This window comes from Achroia grisella, unplaced genomic scaffold (assembly GCF_030625045.1).
Source record: "Achroia grisella isolate CSIRO2021 unplaced genomic scaffold, CSIRO_AGI_Agris_v1 utg862, whole genome shotgun sequence".
In the NCBI taxonomy this organism is placed as follows: Eukaryota; Metazoa; Arthropoda; class Insecta; order Lepidoptera; family Pyralidae; genus Achroia; species Achroia grisella.
The window spans coordinates 2,374,757-2,401,932 of NW_026713046.1; the positions used below are offsets into that span (position 1 = coordinate 2,374,757).

At 32.4% G+C, this 27,176-nt stretch overlaps 1 protein-coding gene across 1 annotated transcript in view; it reads right to left on the bottom strand.

Moving 5' to 3' along the window:
- Positions 1-27,176, bottom strand: part of LOC131852777 (uncharacterized) — a 51,917-nt gene that overhangs the window by 15,369 nt on the left and 9,372 nt on the right. The window contains exons 5-7 of the mRNA XM_059203503.1: positions 26,954-27,141; positions 14,960-15,142; positions 1,391-1,526 (exon numbers count right to left, since the gene is read on the bottom strand). Of these exons, the coding sequence (XP_059059486.1) occupies positions 1,391-1,526; positions 14,960-15,142; positions 26,954-27,141 (507 nt within the window). The remainder of the gene's footprint in view (positions 1-1,390; positions 1,527-14,959; positions 15,143-26,953; positions 27,142-27,176) is intronic.

The window sequence follows — 27,176 nt, forward strand, 5'->3', positions numbered from 1 at the left end:
TGTGACTTAGTTGGCAATATGTATTATATGTAATCTTTATTAAGCTCACACACTCACAGTAGGTATCTACCCAAGTGAGTCATACAAAACTCTTCCACTAGCTAACACGAGTGGATTTACAGATACTACTCATGTCGATTAAAATTATTATAAAGACATTAATACTGATAGCAACATTGTTAATTGCATTAAATACGTCCTTATCTTCAAGTGAAGGAATTACAGATAAATCAGATATGTCAAATTAAACAGATTAATATAAATAGAGAGTATTAAACTGTATACTAGTATTTCCTGCAATTTTGGTAAAGGTCGAATTTTTAGCTGTTCTTAACTAATAAATTGTAGTTAAGAACCATCTCGATCACGTCAGTGTTCAAACAAAAAAAATATGCATAATAATCGGTCTATTCGTTTAGACGTTCCGATGCCACTGACAAACATAGACATAACACATCTTGATCGCGCGCGAAAGATCGTATCGTGTAAAGGTAGCTATTACATAAAGTCTTTTTAAGGGACACATTGGTCACAGAACAAGCAGCTACTATTGTAAACAAAGATTTTTTTTAAAGCTAACTGGCTTTCCCGCACTGAACAGCGCGCGCTCGTGATCGCGTGCGAAAGAACGTGTCGTGTAAAGGTAACTTTTACATAAAATCTTTTTAAGGGATGCGTTGGTCACAGAGTAAGCTACTATTGTAAACAAAGAATCTTTTTTAAACATAAATGAGTCTCATTGCGTGCGTTTTGCGTGTGCGCGATTGATCACACGACGCCAACGTCATGCCTTGTATTCTGATTGGCGGCAGATAGCAGGGGTCATGTCAAGCGTGGTATGCACTGACATAGTCACCATTTTATGGATGCTAATATAATAACAGTGTTGATCACAGTAATTTATAGTAATTAAATGTTAAAAATCGGTAATAAATCATTGTATTACTACCAGCCGCTGTACATATAAACGGTGTTGCAGGGTTGCCAACCACAAATTTAAAAAGTCAGGATTTGAAGTTGAAAATACCGATTCAGTTTTAAAAAATGACGCAGTAATAGTGACGCAGTGAAAGTCAAGTAATTAAAATAACCTATAATTTTTAATAACAAATTAGGGTTTGTACGTATGTATTTGTTAATGCCACATTATAAAAAAGTCCAAAAAATAAAACATAAATCTTAGGGGTGGACAACCCTTATCACTTAGGGTTATGAAAATAGATAGTAGCCGATTCTCAGACCTATCTAAGCCGTTTCGGAGGAGTATGGTAATTAACATTGTGACACGAGAATTTTATATATAAGATATAATACACGACTATCGCCACTTACCATCAGGCGTCCAGCTTGTAGTTAATTCAGTAATAATAAAAAATATTATTAGTATTACCTTGTAATCGCTGTCCAGGTAGTAGTAAGCCAGGAGAGCATCATTCTGTGACGTCACGTTGAGGATATGATCGAACGAGTCGGTATCGTCTTGCGCAGCCCGGTCACTGTACGTCACCCGCAGCTGGCTGGCGCGTCTGAAAGCAGCCATCGTAATTTTTAATTAAAAAAATTCATTACAAAATAATATATTTCACTAATTTAATAGTAGCGGATATTCGATATTATAAAAAAAAAACATGCGAGTTGTAACCCCTTGATGAAGTTTTGTCAGGATACATTGTTTCAGTGGCGGCACATGAGGTTCAAACCCCTAGCGGTGCCCACAGACTAAAGTCGTATCCGTCAGGCGGAAGTTAACCTTCAGACGCTCCATAAGTCCTTCCGCGGATTTGGGCTGCCATCTGAACTCGCCCCCTATCGTCCAGTAAAGCTGTAAAGGCGACCAACAGCATTATAGTCCCAAAAAATATTGGTTGAATGGTTGCTAAAAGTCTGTCAGTACGAGTTGTTATGTTACGACTATTTTACATAGTTGTTATTTTTTTTATTTTGCCTTATAGGGAGACAAAGGTTTCTAGATCATACAGCTACAGCTGTATGATTATATCATACAGCTGTACATACATACATACATAGGTTGATAAAGTGTTGGGCAAAACGGGGTTCTCGAACTGACAGGATAGAAAATAAAAATAACTGGAACAAAACATATTTGATAATATTTTTAAAATCACTGGAGTTTAATATATTGGTTCTATAGTCATTTTAACACTATTTTAGTGGACCAAATTTAATTAGTATCAAAACAAATTCTATATTTAAAGTCGCATTTTGAAAATAATAAGAAATTGTACAGAGTAAGATGTAAATCAGAAAAAGATTTGAAAATAGAAATTCGCAGTCCTTATACAACCAGTCTGTAACACCGCATACAAAATCCTCCGTCCACATTGCTTAATGATTTCACACCGTAATAACTTATACTTTCCGTTCTGATTCCTACAAACAGGAAACGTTGGCCAACATTCGAATAACACGGGATTCGTGTGATTATCTAATTATTGCGACTCGGGTTACTCACCCTGGGAGAAAACGTTATCATCAATAACCTATTAGTGGCAAAACAATGACGTTAGTACTGCGCACTTTTATTCTTATCTACTATTTGCCGGATTTTGTTGTCTCCATAATTGTTGTATTTTAAATAATGAACAAAACTTGATCTTTTATTTGGTACCTATTACCTTTATACTACAACAGAACTCTATTAAATTTATTTTTGGAAGTACATAACAAGTCGAGTAACAGAACAATATCAAGAGATAGATAGATATAGATATATATAAAGAGCGATCAACAGTATACTATTATATAGTAAACCCAACAAAAGGCATGAGAATTATAGTGATCCTATAACGTTTCATAAGGAGGCCAGTCGTTCCATATTGCGCAATTGTGTGTAATTTACAAATTATGGTGCCAGAACAACACATAAATTGCTACCTGAAATACCGTCCTTTACACCAATGATTTAGACCAATTTGTCACAAAGTTATCTGACCTAATGGCAGATAGAAATTGGAAGTCTGGAAGTAACGTAAAAAATTTCAATTACAGCTGACTTTAAATTCAACAATATCTACGCTAGGACCAGCTAAGTTTATGAAACTATCAATTTGTTACTTCCAGAATAATAACAATTGTTTAAAAATTGTCTATGCAGTCTATGTCTAGTGGTCATATGTAAGTAATATACGCATTACTTACATATTGGTCATACGTAATTAAAACATTCACCAAGATTTCGAATAAACAGAAATTAATAATAAAATTACTCATCAATCCAGTCCTATTAATTACTAATATTATATAGTATATGCGTAAGGGCGTGTGTCTCTGTCTGTTACATTTTCATGACAATGAATCTTAATTAAATTTACCTTATATTTTGCACTGTTTCCCCTTTTACGATCGCATTTACTTGTGCGTGTGGGAATTATACCTTTATAGATCGTATTATGAAGACGGATATAAACTTGCCATCCTAAAAAACAAATCTTATCCAAAATGTATCCGAACTCAATTTATCCAAAGCCACTATTATAGTACTCTACAAACAAAAAAAAGGAAAAGAATTGTTACCTAGCTGAAGTGTTCCCGCCAAAAGCATAAGCAATATATGATTTCTAAAAACAGTTGTAGTCGCAGAGAACAGCTAGTATGTGATAACATGTATTATCTAGCAATAATTTCACGAAACAAACAAATCGACCACACCCCCAGATTCCGTCGTATTGTACGCACTAATTGGCTATTTGATTTTTGTTTTGTTAGACTTTGTCATACGAGTGCTGTAGAGATACGAAATGTCGCTCAAGTGTTAAATAGGTTACATGTTAATGATAAAATTAAACAGCTGTCATTTGAAAACCAATATATATATGTGTATATATATTTTTTTTTAGTAATAAGTATTAGTAATATAAGTATAGGAGCCAATAGAAAATCAGCGTTACTAATTTATCTGTAGCTTTATGCGTTTGTTTTTTGCGGCAAATAAAGCCACCTCCATTTCTTTTATTTGTTCATGTATTTTTTACCTTATGTATGGTGCATATTTTTAATTGGTCAATAAAGTATATATCTAATTTTAAACTTTCGTGGTTACTATACTTTATTTAAATTATTAACCGGGTCTTAACACGAATAATTTTATGGCAAATAAAGGTATTTACCTCTCTCGACGTTTCGAAATAAAATTATTCGTGTTAAGACCCGGTTAATAATATAAATAAAGTATTTATCTATCTGTGTGACATGACGATTTTGGTGGTTTGTGGCATAGTATACCGCCCGCAAGGAATCTTATCAATGGTCGCGGGTTAGATGATGACAATGACTATGATTGCTTGTATTGGTCTCGATAATTTCTATACGTATTGTGTACGTATGCATTTACAAAAAAGCATCTAAGTATTTGTATCAGTTGTCTAGTACCTATAACCAGCATTGGTTTGTTTGAAACTAGATGGCGCTGTGTGAATTGCGCAGTAGAATTACGCAGGTCCAGGTCCATATTCGATTAGCTACTTCAGTTAAATTAAATAAATTTTATTTATACCAAAGACTATTCGATAGACATTTTCTTATTTCTTATTAAACTTCTAACAATTAAAACGTTAAGTAGATGAGATGAGAAGTTGGATATAATGAAATTAACCTTATAAAATATTGATTGACAGTCTAATCACAAAACCATAAATATAGACATATTCTATGTATGGTATTCCATAATCTATGGAACATTTATAAACTTATTTTTATAAAAATCTTTTTAAAATTTTTTCAACAAGTTTAATTATTATTGATAAGTGGCTCAACTTGTTTTGTTTGCTTCACAATTAACTTGAAATAAACTAACGGAGATTTAACGGAAATTATAATTATTGACCTTATAGGTTAATTAGAAGAATGACCAACAAACTCTTTAATTAAATTTAGAAAAACAAACGTATTTTATTAGACACAAAATAATAAAATTCTTATTATTATCCCAGTGATTATACATTCTAGTCAACATATGTAGTACATCAAATTATCTATATATATATATATATACATATATATATATATTATAAATTATATGTATTTTTTTATCGAGTGGAAATTTTTTCCAAAGATTCCCCCCGCCAGACTTGTGACGACGGGGTGTGAGGAATTCTTAAATTATAATTCTTAAATCTAAATTTATTATTTTTATTAAATATTAATTATTGCCCTTATTTGTATTTTATTTTTGTGTCTGTACGTACCTACTAACGTAAATTATAAGAAATCTGTAATACTAACAAAATGGGCAAGTAAACCTGATAATAAACAAATTATTATTATTATTATAAATGTATCATATTCGAGATTATTATAATTATAAATATGATATATAGTGATAATTTATAAATATAATTTCAACTTTACGCATGTGCGCTAAAAACGCTTATATCTTTGTCTAAAAATTGTTACCTTTGGTAACTGGAAAAAAGATTTTTTAATATCTTAATACGTAATTCCTTTATCAGAACCATACCGGATCTAGTGTGATAACGGTAGGCTTTATCACAACACTACAACTTGTCCTGACTTCGCCTGGATTGAATAATATACTTAGCCTATGTTGTTTTGGAATAATGTAGGTTCTCTTCATATTATTTGAGTAGATTCCAGAAACTAAATGTCGCATTACATCATAATAACAAAACCTACTCAAAACATTTACAAAAACCGGTAAGATTAACATGTTCAACAAAATCGAAATTTCAAAGTGGTAACCTACTAAATTTTGTTTATATAATATGCTACCTGTAATGTTTGAAGTTAGTTAGTAGTTAGAGTATATTTGTATAGTTTATAGTCGATGGTTATAACATAATCTGTGCAATACAGACAAATAAACTCGACGGACGTCGATACCCATAAATACTATAATTTTAATTACGAGAATCGTATACATATTATTCTTAGTGTTCAAATAAACACATTGGAACTGTAAAGTCTCATTATTGAAAAAAAAAAGTGTTTACATTTACAAACTATTTACATCTTTACATAGTATGAAATCTGTTCGCTTAAATCTTTTAATCTACGCAAGAATAGAATAGAATAGAAAGTCATTTATTCAAATAAACTTAATTTAAGCACTTTTGAATAGTCATAACAATTTGTTTTTTATCTACCACTCAAAGCTGAAAGCTGTCTCATCACAAGAAGAACGAGCAAGAAACTTATGTGTTGCTCTATTAAATAATCTTTGTAAGTTTACATTTACAAGTCGAAACGTGTGAATACAAACTACCAACCAGCACAAATTTTTTTGGGTCAAATATAAATATACAATAAGATTAAATCAGTCGTAGTGATAAGAGCAGACTAGTCCCTACAAGCAGCACTCGTTCACGAGTATGACGGATGAGTCAGCCATGCACTCGACCATATTTTAGGGAACCCAATGACCCGGCCCACCACACCGCCACATGTCTGGACATTTTAGTGAGCATGACCATGACTACTCATTCCACTCGACCACGTCACAGCTACAAAATTTACTATATGGTAGTTACAGTATTTGCAACTATTTTAATATAGTTTTTAGCAATAAATAGTGTGCTTCAAAAGGAAATTTTATACGTATAATACATGTACACCCATACGAAGTCGTGGCGGGTAACTAGTATAAAATAATTAAGTTATCGACCAACTAATATACCTACTTCCCACTAAAGTAAACACGTAAAGAGGGCATTATGTTGCATCCTTTGTCTGCTTATCGATAAATTAACAGCTGTTTGTTTCGACTTCATTTTCGATGAGTAAATTTCGATAACAATAATAGGTACATTTTAATTAACAACATCTCGCTTGTTTATTTCTCAGGAGCATGTGGAACATTCTAGAAACTATTACGTATGTTGAGAGTGGTCAGGATTTTAATAGAAATATTCTTTATTTAAATAAACAATAGTTTCGGGATGCCGCATACCGAATATGGATACATGGTTTAAGAATGGTAAGAAACTTGACTATGTTCTTTTCAACCATATATTGTGCAACTTTAAACAAGAATGTACATAGATTGCCGCTTGTTTATTTCTCAGGAGCATGTGGAACATTCCAGAAACTATTACGTATGTTAATAGGAGTCAGGATTTTTAATAGAAATATTCTTTATTTAAATAAACATTTTAACTCTATTTCCATGTTCGGGATGCCGCATCCCGAATATGGATACATGGTTTAAGAATGGTAAGAAACTTAACTTATGTGCTTTTCAACTAAATGTTGTACATAAGACTGTAAAGGAGTACAAATGAATAAATATTTATTTGTTTGTATCCTAATTAGGTATTCTTACACAATTTGGATCGCCTTATAAACAAATACATACTTTGGTTAAAACTGAGTAAGTTAATTAATTTCCATTTTAAATATGAATACTGATATTTTGTCTAAAAGATTTCAAAAATATTCACTTGTTACTTCACTATATATAATAATTTTGCTACATCAAAAAATGTGTCTATTCAAAAGTGGTTATATTAAGTTTATTTGAAAAAAGATTATTTCTATTTCCTATGTTGTATGTGTGTGTAATACACAATAATACTTAAACTGCTTTCCATAAAATATTCATATTATTAAATTGATTATATTTAAAAATCCATATTATTTATTTGTTTATATGTAGAGAATAATTTAATATAGAGAGCGTCTCTTGTCATGAAACTGACGAGGCTGTATTTGATACTTTTGGGTTAGGCGTCATCAAAATCTATTATTTTGCTTACACATAGATCTTTTCTAGTTATTTATTAAAGCCTTATGATGCTATATAATAAGAATACCCCTGCACTTTTATTCCAAATTGTTTTTAACTATTTTCGTAATTTCTTTGGTGTTTTGCTAATTTATAACCTCCCGTAACTATTTACGATCAAACAGGCCGTATGCAAGTTTACCACTATTATATACACAATAGATAATCATCAAAATCGGAAAAGTAAAAAGTTGCATTAAGATTTCCATCTGACAGTGCGGCGCGCCGATCTTCCATTTATATTGCAATGCAGGTTCAATTAAAAGAGTTTTCACCTTGGCCAGTTTGTTTATAAACAAATGAGATCATTTTTTGTCTGGAACCTGTCTCGATAACTCACAAATATAATAATAGTAGGGTTGCCAACCATACTCTATATCATGTAGGCATACTCTATAAACTATAACAGTAAGAGAGTACGATCGATCCGCCGTTCAATTCAAACGGGGATCAATATTACGACGGCCTGAGCCGAGGTTCGAACACTTAGTGATGCCTTCAGACTGAAGTCCTATCCGTCAGGCGGGAGTTTGGTCTTCAGCCATTTCATAAGTCCTCCCGCGGATTTGGAGTGCCATCTGCACTCGCCCCCTATCGTCCGGTGAAGCTGTAAAGGCCAGCTGCGGCCAACAGCATTAGAGTAGTCCGAAAAAAAGCTAAAATACTCTTTGTTAAATGTATACTTTACTAGTGCTAATGCCAAAAACTATGAAAAATTGTTATGTACTGCAAAAAGTATAGTATAAAATGAAGTCGCTTCCGCTGTCTCTTCGATTAGATCTTTAAACTACTCAACGGATTTTAATGCAGTTTCAGCAACAAATAGAGTTTCAAGAGGGAGGTTTATTTGTATCATACATGTACACCCGTGCGAAGCCGAGGTTTAGTTAGTATAAAATTAATTATACTTTTATTGTAAGTCTGTTCTCTATAATAACCTCCTTTGGAATCAGATCTATAGATCTAGAATTATTTTAGCAACAAAGTATTCGACCTTATAATAAACTATACTCCTTCTTAAATCTGTACTCTTTATATACCTCTTTTGAAATCAGATATAGGTACTGTATATCTTATAAAAGTTGGCAACCCTACACGTAGGTCATGCAGTGTCGCTGACATGACACGTGGTAGATGGTACCAGACGAGTGTTATGCACGCTGGTACGATAGTGGAAAGGTAAAATAAATAAAGAACGTAATCACCTCGTCCAAATTGATCTTGAATTACTTTAGCGACAAGGTCGAGTGACTAATTCGCTGATATCGTTGTAATATTTCACGTATAATAAAGATAAATACGAGGCAATTATTAAAAGCGGAGTAATCTCATTATAGTCGTTCGCCGAACGGCTTTGCCTTGGCTAAAGGGTATTTCAATATCCTTAGTAAAGTCTCTGGCCACTCCGTTTCTAGTTTTTATTACACTTTTTAGGTTTTTAAGCGTGGAAGCATAAAATATACTGTCAAGCCCGAAATAACCTGATGCGTTGCTATTTCTAAAGGTTTCTTGTTTTTTTTTTTATGAAAATGCTAGTATTTTCACAAAAAAAAACATACCACTATCCTATGCTTACTAATAGGGGTATTGTTAGTAATATGGACTAATACAAACACAATACTTTCGTGGCATTCATTTCAATGGGCACGTGGTTTTTTATTTTGTTACACAATAATTCAAAAAAAGTTTACATCTTTTAAAGACTTGATAGACGGTTAAAATGTTATGCATAACCAGTAACTCAGTCTACCGGTTACTCGCTGTCCCTATATGTTTAGTGAAAGTGGCACGAGAATCAATCTCATGTCTCGACTATCGACTGACTATATTCCGATGTACATGCTAGTTGGCATAACCTCGTCGTTGTAAAGTTTAACGTGTAACCAAAAATTAATGGACACAACTAATTTTTAGACCGTGTAGATATAAGCATTAAATTAAAAATAAAACCATTTGGTTTTTTTCGAAAAAAAAAAACTAATCTCGTAATATTGGTAGAGCTCACTATACCATGGGAAACAATCGAAAAAATAGAACTAAACGCGTAATACTGGTAGCTCTCACCGTACCATGGGATCTAAAAAGACCAAGCAATAAAAACAAATAAATATTATCAACTAATAAACTAATTAAAGAAAAGTGTCTAAGTCGTTAATTTACATGGGGTTGAAGTGGGAGCGGAGAGATCTTCTAAAAGATATTGGCTTGTCTAGAATTGCAGTAAGTTTTATACTAGAGCGTGTATCTAAAGCTGCACTTGCAGGCTCCTACCAATTTTGTCTGGGAAGTAGAGAAACTAACGGTGAAGGTGAGTTGAGTGTTGTACGTCTGCAAAGGTGCCCCTTAAACCTACATCCGGGTCACAAGTCCCGGAAATTGCTCGTCGTTTCAATCTCTGTAGTACATTGGCAAGCTAGTTCCTACTAGATTTGGCTGAGCCAAGAGAGAAACACTAACTGTAAAGGTGAGTGTTGACGTACGTCGGCAAAGGGCAGCTTAAACCCACACCGGGTCACAAGTCCCGGAAATTGCTCGTCGTTTCCCTCTCTGTAATACGTTGGCAAGCTAGTTCCTACTAGATTTGGCTGAGCCAAGAGAGAAACACTAACTGTAAAGGTGAGTGTTGACGTACGTCGGCAAAGGGCAGCTTAAACCCACACCGGGTCACAAGTCCCGGAAATTGCTCGTCGTTTCCCTCTCTGTAATACGTTGGCAAGCTAGTTCCTACTAGATTTGGCTGAGCCAGGAGAGAAACACGAACTGTGAAGGTGAGTGTTGACGTACGTCGGCAAAGGGCAGCTTAAACCTACACCGGGTCACAAGTCCCGGAAATTGCTCGTCGTTTCCCTCTCTCTAATATGTTGGCAAGCTAGCTCCTAATAGATTTGGCTGAGCCAAGAGAGAAACACTAACTGTAAAGGTGAGTGTTGACGTTCGTCGGCAAAGGGCAGCTTAAACCTACACCGGGTCACAAGTCCCGGGAACTGCTCGGAGTTTTACCTCACTGCCACACGATGGACCCAGCATCCGCACAGTATCCATGGAATGCTAAGTTCCTCTCACCTACTATATACAACTATTTTTCCCTATTGTTGTCTGTGAAAACATGCCATAAGTTGTTACGTCATAATGCGCCATTATTTGAATATTTCGACAATAAATTATACTACAATGGTGATGCCACGATTTCGTGTGTGTAATTAATACTTCGAGTAGTCTCTTTATTTTTATGATGACTTTTAAGGTTGGGTGTCCCCGATCGCTCTCCATAAAAACGTGCTACTATGAAAAATTTCGATAACATATCCTCTATAAAACTGTAGTTTGCTCGATTGTCAAAAATATCCGCAACGTACGCGATATAAGAATGGTACTTTTTTCATTTTTCACATGTTGGGTCACATTATCAAAGTTTTTATACGCATCCCTAAAGGTTTTGAAAATATTCTATCGTCTATGTTCATCAGAGATAATATGCAGGGTTCAGTAATTTCGGTGCATATTCAATGCAAACAAACAATATTTATAATATTATTACATTAATTCGTGAAGCAGAAACTTTGTAAATCTTTATGAAAATTGCACGGACGGGAAAATATGAAATTTCGCACACTTATAGTTTATACAGAGGAGGGCAGAATGCCAATATTTATTTAACATTATGCATAATAAAAAAAACATTAAATCAATAAAAAAAAACATTACACACTCTACCAGGTATTTGACACACATACGCATATATACTCTTTTGTTTAATTGGTATTGCTAGATCAAAAATCATTTGTATTTTTTATTATGGTCGTATTGCAACCATTAGTTAGTATAGTTATGTATCTTAGATACTTTCTAAACACAGCTATTATTATGCAACACAAACACATAGGTTATCCGCATCCGCGTCCATTTATTGAAACTTCAATCAATTACAAAAACAAGATTATAACCGATCCGTGTTATTACCACAGAGTAGGTATTTACATACTGTGGTAGTACGTTGCACGTGATAATATCTTTCATACGTGTCAATTTTGCAAATAATTTCACTTAACTAATAATACTGATTATTTAACAAAATATATTATTTACTGTTCGAATCTGGTCTGGCCTTGTTGGACTTCCAGTTTAACACACCGCCTTATTTCCGATGGTGATGGGTTCGATTCTTCGCACGGTACAAACATTTGTATCTTTCATCTGTGCAATTTTCGTAAAAAGGGAAACAAAGTATTTGCTTCACGTATATAGATTCTATTTTTTAGTAACGAAACTCAGACAAAGTAATGAAAATCAACAGTATAATTAGAACATAAAAAATATTAGTAATAAACACCGATAAACGATAAGTTAACAAAAAACTGGCACCATAACCTGCTGAGATTGTGACGGAACTCTTTTTTGTTGCTATATGACAAAAAAATGCCACCGTAACCTAACCTGATAATATATTTTATAGAAACGTTTTCTCTCATTATATAATAATTGGATCATTAACATAACTGCACCCTTCCGATCGATACCCCGTCCAATTCAAACGGGTATCGAAATTACAACGGTTCGATCCGAGTATCGAACACCTAGAGGTACCTCAGACTAAAGTCGTATCTGTCAGGCTGGAGCTGGCCTTCATCCGCTCCATAAGTTCTTCCACAAGTTTGGAGTGCCATTTGCACTCATATAGTTCGGTGAAGTTGTAAAGGTCAACTGCGGCCAGCAGCATTAAAGTAGTCCAAAAAGGTTGCAGCTATCACGTTATACTCGTGAACGGGTGCTGCTGGTAAGGACTGGTCTGTTTTGATAACTAGGCCTGATTTATTTTGTTACTTAACTAACTATTTATTTATTTATGTCGAATTTAATATCTGGCGGTTTTTATTAAAAAAAAATTAAATTCGGAACAACATTTATTTAAAAAAGCAACACGCAAGTTGTTTCCTCATACTTCTTGTGTTGAGTCTACGTTCCGAATGAGCGGTAGAATAAAAAAATGACTATTCAAAAGTGCTTATATTAAGTTTATTTTAATAAAGACAATTTCTATTTTTATTTAACGTGTAAACACGTTCAACTTCTATGATTCAAAATTGGATTTCCATGTAGGGGTACACCATCGTCAATTATAAATAATTCAATTACTAATAAAGTAATTTTATTTTTAAAGTTTTATTAACTTTCTATAAATATTGTATTATTAGCAAACAAATTTATATATAGCTAAATTTAATTATAATCTTATCACGCATGATTTATCTATGATGTAGGTATTATTGAAAATGTTATCTCTCTTTTTATTGTTACTGTCAGAACCCGGAACCTGTTGATGCGAGATATCATCGCAAAATTTCATAATAAGCGAACATTTAATCAAATAATTATTTAAATGATAAAAGTAAGATGACAGCTTAGTGGCTCGAGTACTTGTGGGAGAATTTGGGAAGGTAAATATATAGTAACATTATAAAGCTGAAGAGTTTGTTTGTTTGTTTGAACGCGCTAATCTCAGAAACTACTGGTTCGAAATGAAATATTCTTTTTGTGTTAGATAGTACATTCGTCGAGGAAGGCTATAAGCTATAATATACGCTACGACCAATAGCAGCGAAGCTGCAATGAAAAATATTGCAAAAGGTGGGGAAATTAAACGCTGACGTTGCGCGGGTCAGCTAGTATTTGATAAAAGGTTTACCACACCTAAGTTTTGTCAACTTGATAAACGAAAGTTTATACCATAGTCAATAAATGACTAATTACCCCGGATGGGGTAATTAGAGGAATTGCCGCCTGTTGACGTTATACCAATAACATTTATCATTACTTTCACATTTGTAATTAAAATATAATTGCATTTAGCTAAAACCTTTTAATTTGGAATTTCAAACAGACACTTAAATTTTCTTTATTAGTATAGATTTAGTAATTAGTACAATAATAATTACTGTTGGAATTCCAATGATACCAATGAAAGTAATGACAAATGTTATTGGCATAGGATTGACAAAATATACATCTAAAATTAAATTAAAAACATTCTCTGAAACATATTTTTTTCTGTCAGTAACAACAAACAAGTTGTTAAAAACTAGCATTACTAATAAGAGCGAAACAAATTAAAGCAAATATTTATTAACTGAACTACGTATAAAATTAATCTCTACTTATTAGTTAATTATTATTGCATGACTACTAGAGAAATATAGTGAATTCCGGTGTGTGATTACCCCCTTGCCTCTATGGCATAAAAATTTCCATGTATATGAATAAAGTTTAGAAATAATCCATTTGATTGTATGAATTTATCTTTTGAGCGGATATGTTAATTTAATCTTTTTATAGCATGTAACTGTAATCTTTTTATTATATTGCAAAAATACATTAATAAATTATCATCATAAAACTGTATTCTAAGAAGACTTATCTAGAATAATATTTAAATAAGGCAATTTTCGTTGAAAACAAAATAACAAAGAGTATTTTGTTTTTACTTGACTATCTTCGCAAAAAGTATCTTTTTACAAAACATAAATGAATGTTTGTGTATATACACATTAATAACAAATAGTTATAATAATGAATAAATACAGTAAAAAAAACTTTAATAATAATAAATTAATAAGTAAAGTAATAGTAGTAAGCAAAAAATAAAAAGTCTATCAAAATTAGAACTATATAAGTCCAATACTTGCTTTAATTCTGTTTTAGCTCGCATTATTTGTTCCTTTAATTTCACTCCACATTTCCAAGCACGTGAGTTCCGAAGATTAAATTGTAATAAATACAGATTAGATAAATTCCGAATATCTCTAAGAACTACCAAAGGTCGGCTGGTACAGAATGCTAATATCATTAAGTGCGTCTTTAGCATCAAATTTAAAAAAAAAGTTTCAATATCATTTAAATCTTACGACTCAATTCGTCCAAGTTCACCTTGGAAGGAGTCGATTATCCTTATTTAGAAAATAGGGAATAATGGCCCATTTCCATTAGGACTTCCACACTGTCCCGAGTTATCATTAAAATTATTGGTGATTCTGATGGTACGCTCTGCTGATCTGACTTCATCTACGCATATACGGATAGTGCAGACGAGTGCACTATTCCATCATCATCCATAAAAAAATCGGTCCACTATCTCCAACTTTCTAAGCTCTATGCTCTATATATATTACAAAAAAATAAGATAAATTAAATGTATTTGCAACTGACCTTCTCTCGTGCTGGTAACCCTCAATGGCTTCCTTCTTTGAGTCCATCGTGAGCTTGTAGTATATATTTGCAGCGGCTTTAGATTTATCCTCGGCCGAGTACACGAACCCGTGAAGCTGCTGCAGCAAGCTCCAGCTGAGACTCCATAACGACTTGCTCATCTTCGGTGTGCATGTTACGAACCTAAAAAAGTTGTTCAAGTAAATTAACTGTACATAAGAAAATACTATAGGGCATCTGGCAATTGTCTTATCTTTAATTTCATTTCTTTGTGAACATCCAGTACGTTCATGTTATTATTGCACAATTATTGTTGCATTTACCTAAAAAGATACAGAAGCCATTTAAACAAGTTAGCATTAAAAATTTAAGAAACGTGAAATGTTAAAATAAATAAATTTAACATTTCAAGATGTCTAACAGGCATTAGAGTTAATATAATTGAGCAATGATGTATTATTCAAAAGTAAAAGGTAATTATAAAATTTGGATGTGTTTTCTTGTCTGAATCCGATAATTGTAAATTTTTAAACTTTGTATGAAAAGCAGTAGCGCATCAAGTTACTATCATTCAATCGTCGACATATGATTAATCAAACTAACTAAACTAAACAAAGTAACTTAACTAATAGCAACATTGATTTCAATATAGAATAATAAATTGTTTAAAATTACAACATATGTTAATGATCAAACTGAACATCATGAAACATGTAACATGGAGAACATAATACATGACTAACAAAATAATATAAGCAAACACATATAATAAAATTGAAAATTTTAAAATGATATATATGGTCCTTTGTACCGGATAGTTGTAATCGCATCCATTCAAAAGTTACATCACAAAAAGTATACCTAACAGATAAGGACTAAATTTTACATATCATATAACTACAAAAACATGAATTAATATCTTTATTATGCAAAATAATTAAGACCAATTAAGAAGATTTTTTTAATATTTAATAACGTCAAAACCTTGACCGAGTACAAACAATATGTATGTAACACGCTACAAGCAGATAGGATTTTTAGATTAGGACTATTATTATTACTATAACAATAAATGTTATTGTAGTGGAAAGATTATCATTTATTTAAAACAAGCAGTTTCTTTTTGCGTCAGAATCAGGGAAATAATATTGATACGATAGTTCGTCAATCGCGCGATAATTTTTTTAGAACTCTATACGTCAATCATTAACCTACTCTTACATAATTTACATTATCAAAGGAAGTTTTTGAAGTGGAATGACTACGTAATGCCAATTATTTTAACGAAATATTTTTTTAAGGAAATATATCTTTAATGATTTTGAGACGCCGTATTTTTGGAAGGTAACGTTGTTGTTGGGAATCTAGAACAATTTGTCTGAGACTTTGCCCCATATGTACAAATAGGACAAGACTACTTAAGGGTAAATAATTCTTAGATTATTATTGGATGAGGTTTATGAAGACACTTAAGCGTTCAAACAATTGGACTCCTCCTTATAGTAATTTCTACAGGAGGCTTATGTTCAACAATGAACAGCAGAAATGATGAATTCTTCGTCCGCATTATAATACATCAAGTCAATAAAACATTGAATTATTGTCAGCAAACGATTACCATCACCAGTGGACTGTGAACAATACCCCAAACGAAACCAATCACCTGGTTAGCCCATAAAGAGTACAAAACTAACCTAGTCATTAAGTTGTTGTGGCGGACACACTTCTTCCTAAGCACGAACATATTCCCAACCACTTTGTATTGCACTGCATGCTTCTCTACTCTAACATCACCGACATAACTAAAAAGCGTTGTGGTACATTGTTAATGTTAATCGTGGTACATATAATGTTAATTGTGATACACTTAATGTTAACTATGGTGCATTTAATATTAACTGTGATAAAGTTAATGTTAACTACGGTGCATTTAATGTTAATGTTAATTGTGCCCTTACTAATATTATAAACGCGGAAGTTTGTGAGTGTGGATGGATAGAGGAATGGATGGATGTTTGTTAGTCTTGCACGCAAAAACTACTTGTAATTGGATTTTAATGAAACTTTACAATAATATAGCTTATTAGTATAACACATAGGCTATATTTCACGCGGTTGAAACAGCAAGCACAGTTAGTATTTAATATCAACAGTGCTAAATATAGAAGTCAAGAACGAAAAGGAAATGTGGTATTGTTGGTAAATACTACTAACAATCAAAGAAAATTTGCATAAAATCCTATAACATGTTTCTTTAGAAGTTATCTATATGTCTCACGAATTTAAAACAACTTAGCTAAATTAACGAAAGACAACCGAGTCCACGAAAGACAAATTGGCAGATACTCTATCTATTAATTTCGAAAATATTATATAACATTAATATTATACTGAATAGTCGATTAATATATACAACTAGCCGACCTGCGCAACTTCGTCTGCGATTAATATCCCCATCTTTTGATATATTTGTCATTATAGCTCCGCTCCTTTTGGTCGTAACCGTAATGTTATATAGTTTAAAGCCGTCCTCGTCAAATGGACTATCCAACACAAAAAGAATTTTTCAATTCGAACCAGTAGTTCCTGAGATTAACGCGTCAAATAAACAAACTCTTCAGCTTTATAATATTAGTGTAGATTTATGTGTATGTCTTTAAGGTTAATTAAATATATAATATATATTAATATTTAATCCATTAAGTTTAGCGCTAAAGAAGTCAAAAAGCTATATTATTATAACCTTATATTAGCATATGCTTCATAACGTGACTGACTGTGCAAATTAAAGTGAATATGTACATTATGACCGAATTATGATAACTCAACATAGTAATAATACGTATGAAAACGATACCTTCTGGCCTTTGACATATTATCTATAAATTGGTCTATTAGTAGATTACATTTAAAATAAAATAAAGATATAACATTTCTTTTATTCCTAGCGACTGATTGAAGAAATACTTCTATTAGTCAATATAATAGGATTGAATTTGCTATGTCGTTACAAGCTGCGGCCTCAACTTCATACGCGTTGTATTCAGAAGAACCATAACTTTTCGTTCGTGAATTGGAATCAAACAAACACGCAATGTTACAGTTAAAACTTGCTACAATAGATTTGTAAAACCTGCATTGTAATCGGTTAAGCCACTTCTAATGTTAAAGTACATAAAAGCACAGAAATAGCATAATATATACAATAGGTGCGGATACAGCCGCGCATATGTGAAATTGTCCACCTTAGAGGCACTGAAAATGATTGCACTGTTGCGGATCCAATGCATCTGGAGATGGACATAAATATATGCATTTGTAATCTTGTACAAGCTCATTTGAAAAGAATAAGAGCTGAGTTTCTTGTCAATTCGTCTTAGCTCGATAGCACGATATATCATAAGAGTTTGTAATAGACCTACATGAATAATGATTTTCATTAATTTTAATTAATCCTGTGTTCATATTTTACTAACATATTTTATAAATAGTTCACATAACATAATATAGATTATAAGTATCGGAGTTAAATAAATAAACGACGGCCTCGGTGGTAGAGCGGTTTAGCACACCGCCTTACGTTCTAATGGTCGTGGGTTTGAATTTTCGCACGGTACAAATATTATTAATAATCAGTATAATTGTTTGCATGTGCTTATAAAAAAAAATGTATCAGTTGTCTAGTATACACATAACGCATGCTTAGTTTGAGACTAGATGACCCAGTGTGGATTCTCCAGGGTTATTACTATTATTATAACTATAATTGTATAAATTTTTTAACATTTATTATACAAACACGACATGTTTACGATTTATGATAAGAAAATTTGCATAGACATGTGCATAGACTATTTACGTATCTACACATATTTTTATAGCGCATTTCGCTGACTACTGCGCCATAGAGGTCATACATGTCTAACGTAATCTTAGTCTAAGGTCGAGTAAAGTATCACAATAACTATTTATACTTGCAATCTCTTGCAACAACGTTGTATCACTTTGTAATACCATAAGGTCTCGTCTAGACCTCTATATTATCTTTGGATGAGTCACAAAGACTATTCATATGATTGATATAAAATTATATCTTAATATTATAAACGCTAAAGTTTTGCGATCATGAATTGTTAGCTTTAATGTATAGAGAACGTAATTTATTACTTAATTTTCAAATTTAGAACCATAGGGTAACGATGTTATTGTGATGTTAGTGGCGTCACTATAATGGCACCACCAAGATGCAGGAAGAAAGGAGGACGAAACGGCCATTCTCGTTTGAAGGCAGCCAACCAATTATATAAGTTATATTCTTTGTATAAAAATTAATATAAGTGTGTGTAATGGAGAACGAAATAAAACAAGTAAATATGCATCGACATATCATTTCGAATCTTTCCAATGAGATGGATAGATGGATGGATGGATGGATGTTTATTACTCTTTCACCCAAAAACTACTGAACAGAGTTTGTTTAATTGTTATTATTGGTTCTTAGATGTTTTTGTAATTTTTTTATTGTGGTCGAATTTCTACCACCGGGCGGCCACAAATTTTTAGTAATATCTAAACATAATTAGCAACTGCATATCACAATATATTTCATAATATACAGGCCGTGACCTAATTATCTTATAGAGAATTCATAAACTGTATAATATATAAATATACATTATATATTATGTCGAAATGAGAACAAAAACGATAATTCATTGACGTAATAATATCACGCTATCACTATATTTGAAAATATACAGTTAATTGAATTTATGATAACAAGGTTAAAGTGTATGGGCGTAGCAATACAGATATTTTTTTGTGTACGTGCCTAGTTTTGTGAAGAAAGGAAACCTCGCAATGGGGACGATTTTATGTCGCCATTTTCCAAAACAAAGCTTTTAATTTGATACCACAGAGATATTCCAACAATAATATCAGTCAATCAATTGTTGCAATAAGAACTTTTATTCAATTATAATATGTTAGCGTATGATTATAGGGGCTGTATTTATATGCCAGTTTTGTTGTATATAAGTAGTTTATTGTAATAAAAGTAAATTTCAGGAATATAGAATTAAATAAAACGGTATAAAAAAAATTAGTAATCAGGAGTACAACAGTAAATTAGAAATTCTGCAGAAGAAGCCATTTTTGTAGTCGTTTTTCCCGCGCAAATGCAACGCGCCACAGATGCACAATTGTTACACGGTGCGCAGATGCGGTAGGATGACGAGCGCGTCATGGCAGTATGTGCGGTCTTAATACTATGCGTATTAACAAATACTATTCGATTTAGAATATTATTTATCTCTCCTTATTAGATAATAAAGAGAGAGAGAGAGAGATTCATTTTTAAAATGAGACTTTTATAACAAGTTTTGTTTTGTAAGTTACCATCCTTAAACGTATTTCGTCAACAAATATTATATATAACGAACGAATCGCGCTCTCATTTTATCGCTTGTTTTTCGGTCATTTACCGCCAGCACAAAACTCGAGTTAGGGTGAATTCAACTCGAGTTAACTCGATTTGACACCTCTCTAGTCACAACTATACTTAGATAATAATAATATCGGCTATCAACTATCAAATTAGTATAGTTTACTCAAGTGTAGCTTTTTAAATTATACAATTATCTAAACAGAATACTTATTAATTGAGTAGAAATACGTTTGTAATTCTAATGAAGCATAGAACGTAGTGATAATTATGATTATTATTGTGTAAAACAATTTTTTGTACATGTATCATATTCTGTAAACATGAACTAAACTAGTACTAAAATAACTAATTATTGTAACATGATTTTATTAATATTATTATTTTATTATATGACTAAATATAATTATTACTGGGTTAGTTCGTAATAATTATATTTAATTTATATCGCCGTTTGTGAAAATTTAAGATTGTATGTACTTTTTAAATTCGAATCATAATATTACTAAATATGAAATGCAAAAAAATAAACAGAAAAATATTATAAAAAATTATATGCCCATCCCTATCACCTTGGGGTATGAAAAATAGTTTAAGTCCTATTCTTACATACTGCAGAGGAGTTTTGTTACATACTTTGTCACACGAGAATTTTATATATTACATAGTAATTTTTTTATATGATAATAACTTTGTCTATGCTAATATTATAAAGACAAAGAGAGCGGGGTTTGATATGAGGAAATAAACTTCAGAACTACTGCACCGAATTAAGAAAACAATTCACATTTAAGAGGGACTTTTTTCCAGAGTGACATAAGATACATTTTATGTTAATATATATAAAACTCACATATTATAACGCACCGGAGCAAAACCGGGTCGGGCTAATAGTAATTCTTAATTAAGTATTGCAAGTTACATAATTTTATTTTATTTTTTTATACTTATTATCAGTACCTATTAGTTTATTTAAAGTTAAAAAGGCTGACCTTTAATCATATGTTTAATGTCATAAAATTTTTCCGTGTATTGTAACTTTACTGACACGATAGCCTTTCAATTAACATCATTAAAAATAACTAGTAGCTCGCTATGGCTTTGTTTGTTGCGAATATTTCGCAAAGGTATAAAAATTTAATATATATCATATATCATTCTTGAATAACGTAACTTCCAAATAGAGAAATAATTTAAAAACTTAATATATATTATTCTGGAATCACTCTAGAAAAACGTGACTTCCTTATAGAGAAACAATTTCGCATATCGATGTAGTGGTTCCGGAGTTTAATTATCTCATAACAAAATTATCTCTCTTTGTCTCTCTCTCTCTCTCTCTCTCTTTGTTGTAATTTTTTTATATAGGTAAATAACAATACAAGACAAATACTAGGTGTACAGAGATTTACTTACAAACTTTAGAATATAAAGACATTCTATCTAAATTGCCAGTTATAAAAATCTTTATAATATCTACAGATTCATTTTCATTCATGATATCTGTATTGATATTACTGTATAGACAACGCTCTTTCCATCACGTGAATGTTTTCTTTGCCATACAATTTGAAAAAAAAATCGCTCATCATTGCCCACCAACCGCATTCTGTTTTTACCCAATGGTCGGCTGATAAAAAATACTTACCTACTTCCGAGCGCAATTAAGAATAAATAAATAGATAAACATACAGTAACGTGATAAATAAAGACCATATTGCAAGAATAATTAATATTTATAAATAGCACGAATTAGGGTAACGTAATGAGAGCAGGGAAATCTACATAAATACATACACTCGTTTACCTATTGTGTTGAGTGCATGTCAATATTTGGATGTGATCCGATAATTATATAAAAACAAAGCATTAGGTATTTATTATTACTAGTGGTGGTCGAAATTCGACTACAATCAATTTAAGATACAATACGACTATAGGCAAATAATATTAAAGACAAACTATTAATCTATTCTCAATTTGACCACAGACTTTAACAATAAACAAAAAAGTTTATATGCGTGTGTTTTTGTTTCAATTACATGGTAGTGTTTTTATTTCGGACTACTCTAATATTGTATTTTCTCTACCTAAAGGTTGCCTGGAAGAGATTGCTTCTTGCGATAAGACCGCCTTTTGTACTTTTGTTACTTTATATCTCTTTTCTGTATAATTCTTATGTATTAATTCTATTGGTGCAATAAAGAGTTTATAAATAAATAATCAAAATAATGCTGTTAGCCGCAGATGGCCTTTACAGCTTCATCGGGCGATAGGGTACTCGATACTCCAAACCCGCGGTAGAACTTATGGAGAGGCTGAAGGCCAACTCCCGCCTGACGGATATGACTTTAGTCTGGAGGGCACCGCTAGTGGTTCGAACCAAGGATGTTATGGATATAAAATTTCGGATACGGATAGGTTTCGGATATAGGAATGATTATTATACCGGATACGGTTACGGATGCAGATATGAAATTATTTCGGATTATCCGTTAGTTTCGGATAATTTCAGTTACGGATATTATTTTTTAAGGAATTTCAAAAGTAAAATAAAAATAACTAATAAAATGCTTACGGAACGTGTCCCAATTAGGCTCCGTCCCTATCCGATATTATCCGTAACTTTTATTTCGGATTCGATTACGGTTACGGATATTTTTTTATATCGGATATCCGATAGTTTCGGTTACGGTTACGGAGCTCCCTAACATCCCTGGTTCGTACCATGGTTCAGGCCGTCGTAATTTCGATTCAAAATTAAAAAAAAGACTAGCATTCTGCACTCCTTCTCTATATAAACTATAAGTGTGTAAAAATACATACGCCTCTGTCCGCGCAATTTTTGTAATATGTGGTATAAAGTTTTTGCTTCATGTATTGATAAATACTTGATACTTATTGTGTTGGTTGTATGTCAATATTTGCATGTGATCTGATAATTGTATATAACAAAGGATTAGGTATTTATTATTATTAGGACGCGCTGACGTCAACCGTTAGTAGTAATTGTAATGTTTCTTTCTCTATTCATTATTACTGTACCCACACAATTTCATTAAATTATTCAATTTTGAAACGTAGAAATTGAGAAAACACGTGAAACCAAAATAGATATAGTCTTTATACAAATAAACTCAATATAAGCACTTTTTAATAGTCATATTTTTTTATTCTTATGCTCGTTAGGAACTGAGACTCATCACAAGAATGGACAGTGAAATTATAGGGTAATACGGGTATCGTGTAGTCATAAGTCACATTTTCCAATGATTGATAATATTTTTGTTGATTTTTTCTATTGGGGTTATGGGCTATCGTCGGGTGCTGTAACATTGCGACCTGCACAGATCTAGTCGTCATAGTCGTAGAATACTGACGTATTGAGCTCGCCCTTTTTCAAAGTTTGCTACCTACTGAGGGACAACAATTGAAGGATATTCTTAGGAGCGATGGTTTTTATGTCCTCAGGACAGAGTGTATAATTTTATGTTGATACCGTAAGTCTTAAAAGTTAATTTTTCTTAAGAAAACATACATAATAATAAAATAAAAGTTGTAAACTGTGATCAGAACTGTGCTATGACGCGCTAAGTGTAAGTAAATATTTTTGTAGTATATCGCAAATAAACACGTTTGTCATAGTATAAAATGTGTTAATATATTATATTAATATATCATATTATAAAGAGGTTTGTGAATTGGGATGTTTGAAATAACTTCCAATACAGCTGTTATCCTTACTAATATTATGTATAAGTATGAAAGTAGGGATGTTTGTTACGCTTTCACGCAAAAACTACTGAACCGATCGTCATGACAATTCTGTACACATGTTCTTAGAGGCATTAGAATGAACATAGGATACTTTTTATTAAAAAAAACAAATATGTTTGATTCAATGTGAGCGAAGCCGCGGGTAAAAGCTATATAACATCACACTACGTCCAATAGCTGCAGAGTTGCAATGAGAAACGTTGCTAAAAAATCGTGACGCAGACGAAGTTACGCAAATCAGCTAGTCTATGATATATTTTTTTATACCGATGGTGGCAATCAGGCATACCGCCCATCTGATGAAACAGTCGATTGTAGTCTATGTATTATTAAAATCACTAGTCCTGACGACTTAGGCGTGATGCCGGTTGGGCAGGGAGAGAAACCCCTCAATGCCTACAATATTCACAATTACCTATCTGTTATTTGTTTTTATAATATTATAATATAAACACTCCAACTTTTTCGCTCCAAAACTCCCGCTGCCTACGTTCAATCATCCGTCATCCACTTGTCAATGTCACAAAGATTACTTTGGCTCTGGCCTCTGACGTTCCGTTTCAGGTTACATGATTATTGACTTTACCATTTTTATTTAATGGCGCGTCACAGGATAGTTAACAGTATGTATCAGATAACATTGAAATTCCTATATCCTATATTTCTATATTAATAGTGATTGAACTACAACGGCCTCAGTGGTTTAGAGGTTTCGCATACCGCCTTACTTCCGATTTGTATTCATGAGTATGATTGTTTGTACCGGTCTGGGTATTTTCAATATATAATATGTATGTATTTACGAAAAAAAACATATCTACGTATTTGTATCAGTTGTCTAGTACGCATAATATAAGCTTTAGGTAGCTTAATTTGGGTTTAGATGGCGCTGTGTGAATTGTTCTGAGATTATTTATTTATTGTACTCAATCACTCTAAAACTGACAAACTAATTTTTTAAATTAAATTGCAGTCTTCTAAAACACAAAAATAATTCTAAACGCTATAACAGTCTCCTTACAAAATTCCCCTATATTATTGGCATAGAGTTAAAGGTATATTTCCTCAAAGATTCCTTGACGGATACGAGTCGTGCATTCTTATCGAGCGGAACATGTTTTTCTATAAATAAGAGGTATTTAAAACATTCTACAGATAGGTATTAAAGTGATAAATAAACAAATAATTAGTGTACAGATAATAATGAGTGGTAATAATGTGTGGTAAACGGCAGCGGTGTACAAGATGAAATAACTAACCGCGCGTGTAAGGTCAACAAACAAACGCTATCAAGTTACCAACCACGATAACAATAATATACCCTGCTCCGCACCGCTTGTATATCAACATATACAGCATGGCAGCAGGCAGCGCAGCTTTTGTTATAACATGTCCACTATCTATATATCATTACATAGTATAAAACAAAGTCGCTGTCGCTGTCTGTCCGTCCCTATGTGAGCTTAAATCTTTAAAACTACGCAACGGATTTTGAAGCGGTATTTTTTAATAGATAGAGTGATTCAAGAGGAAGGTTTATATGTATAATACATGTACACCCGTGCGAAGCCGGGGTAGCTAGTATAATATTAATAAATAGTGGTCAAAAGCCAAACACAATTAATTTAAATTATAAGTTTAAACATTGTTACTGTTCCAATTCAGCTACTGCTACACTACTTTCCTTTTATATTAGACCAGCAGACCCGACCACGCGTTGTTGTGGCTAAGGTTCTTGAATAATATTGCGACTATAAATTGAGATGTAAGCTATCCTATCTTTAAAGTTGGATCAAATTGCACACAAAGTGCAACTTAAATTTGCAATCGGTTCAGTAGTTTAGGAGTACATCGCGGACAAACAACGTGACACGTAATGTATAATGTGCATAGAAAACACGCAGATCAGCGACCATCGGAATGATGAACGTGAGCTAAACTACTAGACCATCAAGGCCGTCAATGAAACTTATGTACAAGAAAGATATATGAGGAAGCCATTACTTTATCAATATAGCCAATACTTTATTACTTTATCATTACCATAGAATATAAAATAATGATTTTTGGAACTTTGTTTGAGCCCGCAAAATTGTTTCGAAAGAAATATTTGAAAAACAATTTAGAAAGTGAAAACGAATAAATACTGTTACTGAAAGAGGTGATATATACAATTCAAGTCCTTAAGAGCCGGATAAATATGTATTCATATGTTTTTTACGATAAAATGTTTGTTTAATTTTATCTCATTTCTAATAGAACGTTGTACACGACATCCATTGATAACGAAAATTTATTACTAATTTCTAAGTTAAAAATAGGCTCGTTTTAATATCCAAATTATTCGTAATTTGTAAGGTTTATTATAACCTAATATATTTCAATGTTTTTGTTTTATATCACAATAGTGGCAAACAAGCATACAGCCCATTTGCTGGTAAACCGATTAACCAACCTATGAACATCAACGTATTTCCCACCCTTAAGAACCCTTAATATACCCCTATTAAAAAGCCATGCTGTAGTTTCTAAAGAATGTTTGTTACAATAAGATTTCTGAATACAGAATCAATATTAAATTGCTTTAAAATCATGGTTATAATTATAATATATTATTATAATTATCATATTAATATGATGTCATACATCGTGTGTGTATGAAGTGATAGTGTATGTATATGTTAACATCACATTGCATGAACTTAGTGATGACCTCTAGTGTAATGTAAAATTAATGGCGTTTAATTCTAACAAAGAGTGAATGTGCAACTCACTTGGTGAATGTAGCATACATGACGTCGATGGGCACTCGATACGGTAGCGTGAGCACTGGAAGTACAGGAGACAGGAACCGGACTGCCCTCTGTCTCATCACCCAGTTCACTATACCACTGTTGGCCGTGTCTATGGCATTTTGGAATATGGTCATCACAGTGTCAGGTAAGTTGTCCACTAGTGCATCCTGAAACATAATTATTTGTAAAGGAAGGGACTTTT